The 8136-nt window shown below is 36.4% G+C and overlaps 2 protein-coding genes across 3 annotated transcripts; both read left to right on the top strand.

The window, feature by feature from the left end:
- Positions 1 to 111: 111 nt before the first annotated feature.
- Positions 112 to 3062, top strand: LOC17889663 (probable LRR receptor-like serine/threonine-protein kinase At4g37250). Its single transcript, XM_006293663.2, has 2 exons — positions 112 to 1950; positions 2149 to 3062. The coding sequence occupies exons 1-2, from the start codon at positions 333 to 335 to the stop codon at positions 2835 to 2837; spliced, it is 2307 nt and encodes a 768-aa protein (XP_006293725.1). The 5' UTR covers positions 112 to 332; the 3' UTR covers positions 2838 to 3062.
- Positions 3063 to 3770: 708 nt separating this feature from the next.
- LOC17890378 (protein RER1C) lies at positions 3771 to 5297 on the top strand. Of its 2 annotated transcripts, none has more exons than XM_023783993.1 (3): positions 3771 to 4266; positions 4729 to 4909; positions 4999 to 5297. In XM_023783993.1, exons 1-3 carry the CDS (start codon positions 3854 to 3856, stop codon positions 5035 to 5037), a joined length of 633 nt encoding a protein of 210 aa, XP_023639761.1. In that variant the 5' UTR covers positions 3771 to 3853; the 3' UTR covers positions 5038 to 5297. The 2 variants fall into 2 exon arrangements, with proteins under 2 accessions (XP_023639761.1, XP_006294990.1); XM_006294928.2 differs by having other exon boundaries at positions 3772 to 4266; positions 4996 to 5297.
- Positions 5298 to 8136: the final 2839 nt, after the last annotated feature.

The raw sequence follows: 8136 nt of genomic DNA on the forward strand, positions 1-8136 counted from the left end.
ATATATATATATATATATATTTGTGATGTTCAATGATTAAATGAACCATGGAAACAGGAAGTGCAAAAATGCATTGATTACTTCAACACAAAGAAAAATAAAACACACAAACAAAAATAAAAAAGCATATTGATTGATTTTATAGTATTTATAACAACTGTGCATATTTTTGCAGAAGAAGCAGCAGAAACAGAGTGGTTTGCTTCTGTGACTCGCGTGAGCTGTTTCCCCCTTCACACTCTAATCTTTATATCTCTCTCTCTCTCTCTCTCTTTCTTCTTCTTCTACCTCTTGACTCTCTCTAGAGCGATGCGGTTGCTTCATCAGAAGCCATGAAAACACAATCACTTTCATTGATCTTCTTCTTCTTCTTCTTCTTCTCTTCTCTGTTTCTTGTTTCCTCTGCTTTAAACTCTGATGGAGTTCTTTTAATGAGTTTTAAATACTCTGTTCTTCGTGATCCTCTTTCTTTATTACAATCATGGAGCTACGACCACGACAATCCTTGTTCATGGCGAGGTGTGTTGTGTAATAACGACTCAAGAGTTGTGACTCTGTCTCTCCCAAACTCTAACATCGTCGGTTCGATTCCTTCCGATCTGGGTTTCATCCAAAACCTTCAAAGTCTCGATCTTTCCAACAATTCACTCAATGGGTCATTACCGGTAGAGTTTTTCGCCGCCGATAAGCTCGTGTTTCTTGATTTGTCAAACAACTTAATCTCCGGCGAGATCCCTGTTTCGATCGGAGATTTACACAACCTCCAGACGTTAAATCTCTCCGATAACATCTTTACCGGGAAACTACCGGCTAATTTGGCGTCTCTTGGGAGCTTAACGGAGGTTTCTTTAAAGAACAACTACTTTTCCGGCGAGTTTCCCGGCGGCGGATGGAGATCGGTTCAGTTTCTCGACATTTCCTCGAATCTAATCAATGGTTCACTTCCACCTGATTTCTCCGGCGACAATCTCCGGTACCTGAACGTCTCGTATAACCAGATCTCCGGCGAGATTCCTCCAAAAGTCGGCGCCGGTTTACCTCGAAACGCCACCGTCGATTTCTCCTTCAACAATTTAACCGGTTCAATCCCAGATTCTCTGGTTTACCTTAACCAGAAACCAATTTCGTTTTCCGGAAACCCGGGTTTATGCGGAGCTCCGACCCGAAACCCGTGTCCCATTCCTTCCTCTCCAGCAACCGTCGCTTCACCAACGTCTACGCCAGCGCTCGCAGCTATACCGAAATCATTCGGTTCAAATCAAGAAACCAAACCGGACCAAAACTCAAACCCTCGAACCGGTTTAAGACCAGGAGTTATAATCGGAATCATAGTCGGAGATATCGCCGGAATCGGAATCCTCGCTCTCATCTTCTTCTACGTTTACAAATACAAAAAGAAAAAAATCGTTGAGAAGAACAACAATCAAAATCTTGAAGCTCATGAAGCTAAAGACACAACTTCGTTATCACCATCATCATCAACAACTACATCTTCTTCATCACCGGAACAATCAAGTAGATTCGGGAAATGGTCATGTCTCCGTAAGAATCAAGAAACAGATGAAACCGAAGAAGAAGACGACGAGAATCAACGGTCAGGAGAGGTTGGAGAGAACAAGAAAGGGACTTTAGTAACCATTGATGGAGGAGAGAAAGAGCTTGACGTTGAAACATTGCTCAAAGCTTCCGCTTACGTTTTAGGAGCAACCGGTTCGAGTATAATGTACAAGACGGTTCTTGAAGACGGTACGGTTCTCGCGGTTCGTCGGTTAGGTGAGAACGGTTTAAGTCAACAGCGCCGGTTTAAAGACTTTGAAGCTCATATCCGAGCTATTGGTAAACTGGTTCACCCGAACCTGGTGCGTCTCCGTGGGTTCTATTGGGGCACCGACGAGAAACTGGTCATTTACGATTTTGTCCCTAACGGCAGCCTCGTCAACGCCCGTTACAGTGAGTCAACCTTCATCTATTTCACATTTCAATCTCATTCTAGGCGCATGGTAGCATTATACTCCATGGTTTTGCTACTGTACGCGTATTAGTTGGTGGTAGTTATACCTATATTTGATAAAGTAAACGGTTGGTCTTGGTCAAACCTATTTGTCATTTATATTGTAATTTGCTGAATTTGGTTTGTGATTTGGTCAGGGAAAGGAGGGTCGTCGCCGTGCCATTTACCATGGGAGACTCGGTTCAAGATAGCTAAAGGTTTGGCTCGTGGGCTTGCTTACCTCCACGAGAAGAAACATGTGCACGGTAACTTGAAGCCTAGTAATATACTTTTGGGCCACGATTTAGAGCCTAAGATTGGCGATTTCGGACTTGAACGGCTTCTCGCGGGAGATACTAGTTATAACCGAGCTAGTGGATCATCTCGGATTTTCAGTAGCAAGCGATTGACAGCATCCTCGCGTGAATTCGCGTCTATAGGGCCTACACCGAGCCCAAGTCCAAGCTCGGTTGGGCCTATATCGCCTTATTGCGCGCCTGAATCACTCCGCAATCTCAAACCGAATCCGAAATGGGATGTGTTCGGGTTCGGAGTGATCCTTCTCGAGTTGTTGACAGGAAAAATCGTGTCAGTTGACGAGGTCGGGCTTGGGAATGGACTAACGGTAGAAGATGGAAATCGCGCGTTGATAATGACTGATGTGGCGATCCGCTCCGAATTGGAAGGCAAAGAGGACTTTTTACTTGGCCTTTTCAAGTTGGGATATAGTTGTGCATCTCAAGTACCACAAAAGAGACCGACCATGAAAGAGGCATTGGTAGTGTTTGAGAAATTCCCTATTAGCTCTTCGGCCAAGTCTCCATCGTACCATTACGGACACTATTAATATTCAATATCTTATACTAACTTTGTAAGCCTCTCTCTCTTTGAGGCTGAAGTATATACACATGATGCAATAGTTGTGGCCATTTTGTTTACTTGTAGGTTCGGTTCGTTGATTTTGTTGGTATTAGTAAAATTTTAGTTGACTTCATAATCAATGTAGTCTAGTTCGGTTTTGTATTTGATTTGGTTTTGTATTCAGTTTGGGTTTTTGTTTGGTTTCACAATACTTGAATCTTTAAATTAAGTTTTGTGTTGTCATCTTTATCATATAAAAGCTTCTTGTTGTTGTGGCTTTGATATTTTGGTGAATGAAATTGAGATAAAACAACAAAGAAATATCAGTTAACAATATTGTTTATCTTATTTGTTTAATTAAATAATTAAATAAAGATAAGAAGTTATCCAAAACCGAACCAAATCTTCAAGATTATAGTTTGGTTTAGCTTTGATGATTTGGTTTAGCTTGATTCGGTTACATTCTCCATTATTTGTTGGTATAGAATTAGTTTTACACACTTGATTATAAAAATATTTAGTGATGGGAACATGTAAATATGGTTTAAATTGATTAAAACCCGAATTTGAACCAAAACCGACATCGAACCAAACTATCCATTAAAATGTATTTTAGTTTGAATATAATTTCATATCTTTCGTAAATCAAAAATCCTAAAAATTAAAAAAAAAATAACTGAACCCCAAACCCAAATCGAAACGTCCGATCGAGTTTAATTTTGATATTTTGTTTTATAATTAAGAGTCAGATTTTATTGAATTCGATTTCTAAACTATTAAACCTTCACCTAAACCAAAAAATTGATCAAATAACATACGCCGGTTAACTCTATACCATTTCGATACCAAAGCTACCAATTAAAAACCAATAAAATCATTCGTAAACCGGATCTGATGTGAACCCCAAACAAAATCCCCAAATCCGAATCTACCAATCTCCGTCTCCTCCGTCGCAGTTTTCGAGGCGCAGAGACACCAAACCAGAGACTGACTAATCCACCGATGGAACCCGCATCCACGGCTAGTGGTGTCCCTCCGGCGACATCAGTAACCACCGCCGATGATAATCTCCAATCGAGCGACTCATCATCATCACCCGCCGACGCAGTTAACCGATTGATCCACGCCGTTACGCAGCGGCAACAACATCTTCTCGACAAAACTGTGCCTCACGTTCTGTATCGATGGATCGCATGCCTCTGCGTCGTGTTGATCTACTTCGTTCGTGTTTACTTCGTTGAAGGGTTCTATATCATCACTTACGCCATCGGAATCTACCTTTTGAACCTCATCATTGCTTTCTTGTCTCCTCAAGAAGATCCTGAGGCTTCTCTCACCACCGGTGGTACTCTTCCTACGAGGAGATCCGATGAGTATCGACCGTTCGTCCGCCGTCTCCCTGAGTTCAAATTCTGGTTCGCTTTCTTTGATCTTTGTCTAATTCTGTAGTAGAATGAATTGTTAGATCTGATCTAGGGTTTTAGTTGAGAAATTGGCCATAGTCTTATTCGTTTGATTGCTGATGAGTTTTGACTGAATCCTTAGATTCACATGCGAGGATGATGATGAAGTTTGATTACTTGCTTAGTTGCTTTGTTGAGAAGATCAACTTGAATAGAGTTAGATAGATACAATTTTACACAGAAACTATGTTTGCAGAAAGATTCAGAACCAAATTTTATTGAAGGTTGATGGCAAGTTCTGAAGCCTATGAATGTTTTTATCTTTTGGTTTATCAGACTAGAATGTGATGAAGTACCGATTCGATTCATTGAAGAGTGTTGTTATTTTGTTGAAGGTTGCATAAAGATGTCACTTCACTTGGATTTTTGATGTCGTTGTTTGATGTGAAATGTTGTGTGTATTTTTCCTTGAAGGTTATCGATTGTAAGGGCTTTCACCATCGGTTTTATGATGACGTTCTTCGAGGTGTTTGATGTACCTGTTTTCTGGCCAATACTTCTTTTCTACTGGGTGATGCTGTTTTTCCTCACGATGAGAAAACAGATACAACACATGATCAAATACAGATACGTCCCTTTCTCTTTTGGGAAAAAGGTATGTTATGTGTTTATGTTGTCCTTCACAGAACAAGTTTAGTAATAGTTTTCTAACTCCATCCTCGGTTTGTTTTTTTCTTGCAGCAGTATGGAAAGAAACCGGCTCCAACAGAGAGCAGTGAATGATCTATCAAATTGTTCAGGTCAGCAAATATCAAATCCTTTGAGAGAAGAAGTAGCGGTTTTAAAGGTCGGTCTTTTGTTTTCTTTTGATCCGCCTAAGTCTTTGTTAGGGATGGAGTTGAGATAAAGACTCTCGTAGCCTGTCTCTTAGACAGATTTTGCTCTTTTATCATCCTGACTATTTTTACTGGTTTCACCTGATGAACACAATGTATCTTATTTGTTACATCTTGGTTTAAATGAGAATAATGTTTTGTACTTGACTCTTCCGTAATCATCATTTAGATAAGTTCTATCGATATTATGTTTTGAAAGAAGAGAAATTTAGATATGCTTATAGAGTATTATGGACTACAACAGTCACCGTCTCACCGAGTTCTTCTTTCCGGGTTGATGATAAATACAATGTTTAATGAATATGAATGCTACTACATAACTCAGAATCTCACGAGCAAATCGTAGTGAAACAGTTAGCTAATCACAATTTTTCTTTATTGCAATCGTATTGCTCAAATTTCGGGTTCGTACTCGCTTCATAGTTAAACTTACGTAGGATACATAAATGTCCAAATACTTTTGAAAGTTCAAACATTGAGTTTGATATCTTATCCTCACTCCATGGACAAGCTTGCAAGAGATGGTTCAAGATTTGATAATTTATACACTTATTCTACATATACTTCGCCTCTAGTTATAACAAGTTTGTATACTTGGTCTGTATCTCATCAAATTAGTCAGAAGTAAGTTTGCTCTTTTAAAACAATATACTATTAGGTGGGTGGAATTGAAATTTGATCACAATTACAACTTCTGAAAGTTTTCGTTTGCTTCATTAGGATTTCTCAACAAATATTGAAATTTAGCAATTTATGTCCCATGTAAACATATACTCCATCTTAACTTGATAGATAAGTAAGCTATAAACGTGATTAATTGAGAAGTTTGGAACCATTGAGTTCTCACAAATCTTGGAAACACACAAAGTCTAAGTAGAAGAAATAAACAACTAAAGAGATTCATGATCCTATCAAATTCGAAACCTTAATAAATGCCACTCACTCATATGGATGACTTAGAAAGAAACACGCATATGGACCTAAACACTTCTCCAATCTCTTTTATTGCATCTTTGAAAACTTTAAATGCCTTCTCATAAAACAAAATTTGCACTGTTCTAACTTTATGAATCTCTCTCTCATTCAAAACCTGACAACTACACATTCTCGTTTTGTTTTCTTTCATGTAATGACAACTACACGTTATTTTGCGGTGCAGTTTTGTAATGCGGTATGATTACTGTTCGTAACTTATATCTATAAAATTGATTTTGGTGACGGCTGGGACGAGACACCACACAACTGTTTTATGATATGATAAAACTAAAATTACGTTCAAGAAAAACTTCAGTGACACAAAAAACAATGAAGGAACCTTTCGGTGGCGGAATAAAAAGGTTTGAAGAGGTTTCGTCAGCTTTCCGTCTTTGACTTTGAGTGTCTCTTCAGTCAAGTTTTGTGTGTACTTTTGTTTTCTTTCTCTCTAGACTTATAATAATGTTTTAAGTTATTTCCTGTGTTTTTCTATTTAACAAGATTACATTTGGTCGATCATGTCTATCTTTCTATGAATCTATCTTACTGTGTGAATGTCTAGTCGTCGTGATCTGGTTTAGCTAAAAGGTTGAATCATTCTACACCTAATAAGGGTTTTTGTTGTTTTTTTAAAAAAAGAAATAAATTATAAGGGTCTATAAACTAAGAATAATTGTAGAGTAGTAAAGACAAATTTAGTAGACATATTTTTAATGTTCAAACATATATAACCCATATGTATAAGTGTCTACTTGTAATTTTGGTCTTTGTAACCATTTTACAAAACGGTACAAAACTTTACAAATATACAGTTTTTATTTTTATCAATTACAAAAGCATTACTAAACTTTACTTTCAACTCTTTTTGTACAATTTTTATGTACCGATATTTCTTACAATTTTACATTATTCCGTAACTTTCGGCCTACAATTCCTTCTGTACAATTTTATATACGTTACCAATAAACTCTTTTATAGTATATATAGAATTTTGTTGTTGTAGAGTTTATTTGTAAAACTGTTCATTAATCACTTATTTGTAAGAAAATTTAGTTATGTTTTCATGCAAATTTTAAGGCATTGTGTTCAAACATGTAATAAACTAACTTGAGGTCTAAATCAAACAATAAAATGTTCTTGGTTTTTGTTTTATTTTTTCACAACAATAAGAAATTCCGTTAAAATGATATCATCATTATATTATATACTTTTTTTTTTTAATAATCAAAAAGGTTCTGGCCAAAGCTCAAATATCCTCTCAGGTCCGAAACCAAAACATGTTATATGGTTTAGTTCCAAATGAGTTAATGAATTAAATAGTAGTGTTTTATGGTTTAAAAGTTTTTTTCTTTCTACAAACAACCAACCTAAAGTACCATTTGTTAAGAAGAAGCAATACATATAACGTAAATAAGACCCAAGAGAAGAAAAAATGATGCTGACGAAAAAGTCAACTCTACCAAAAGTTTAGCAAAGACAAATTCCTAAACCAGATCGTACGGCTGACGACGTAAGTTTGACTCTAATCAACTGCTCCCTCTTTTTTTTCCTTTTCCTTGTTTTGTTTATAAACAAATTTATATACAAGTTATAAATTGTAAATTGTATAAACAAGGAACAATTAATTTAAATCATCTTGTATAAACAAGAAAAAATTAATTATTTATAGGTATTTTTCTGTTTAAGAATCACTATTAATTTTTCCATTTTTATAATATTTGACTAAAATTACAAATATTAATTAAGTAGCAGAAAGTATCAAAAGATATAAAAACAGCACAAACTACAAATAGTAAAGAAATAGTAAAGAAACATAAACGGAAAATCTAACGAACAGTTTTTCAAGAAAATTCAAACTCGATTTCGAATTGCAAATCCCAAAAAAAAATTAAACCAAAACAATTTCTATGATTTCAACAATTAAGATAAGATTTGTGACGTTGAATCTATCTATCACTTATTTGTTGCAAGAATAAACATTTTTGTTTCACACAAAACTAATATGCAAATG

This window comes from Capsella rubella, unplaced genomic scaffold (assembly GCF_000375325.1).
Source record: "Capsella rubella cultivar Monte Gargano unplaced genomic scaffold, Caprub1_0 scaffold_4, whole genome shotgun sequence".
In the NCBI taxonomy this organism is placed as follows: Eukaryota; Viridiplantae; Streptophyta; class Magnoliopsida; order Brassicales; family Brassicaceae; genus Capsella; species Capsella rubella.

What these genes read in the sequence shown, in the direction of transcription:
- LOC17889663 (XM_006293663.2), top strand. Translation starts at nt 333, where the DNA reads ATGAAAACACAATCACTTTCATTGATCTTCTTCTTCTTCTTCTTCTTC. An exon ending in CCTCGTCAACGCCCGTTACA is followed by an intron (nt 1,951 to 2,148) that starts GTGAGTCAACCT and finishes TGATTTGGTCAG; the next exon opens with GGAAAGGAGGGTCGTCGCCG.
- LOC17890378 (XM_006294928.2), top strand. Translation starts at nt 3,854, where the DNA reads ATGGAACCCGCATCCACGGCTAGTGGTGTCCCTCCGGCGACATCAGTA. An exon ending in CTCCCTGAGTTCAAATTCTG is followed by an intron (nt 4,267 to 4,728) that starts GTTCGCTTTCTT and finishes TTTTCCTTGAAG; the next exon opens with GTTATCGATTGTAAGGGCTT. An exon ending in CTTTCTCTTTTGGGAAAAAG is followed by an intron (nt 4,910 to 4,995) that starts GTATGTTATGTG and finishes TTTTTCTTGCAG; the next exon opens with CAGTATGGAAAGAAACCGGC.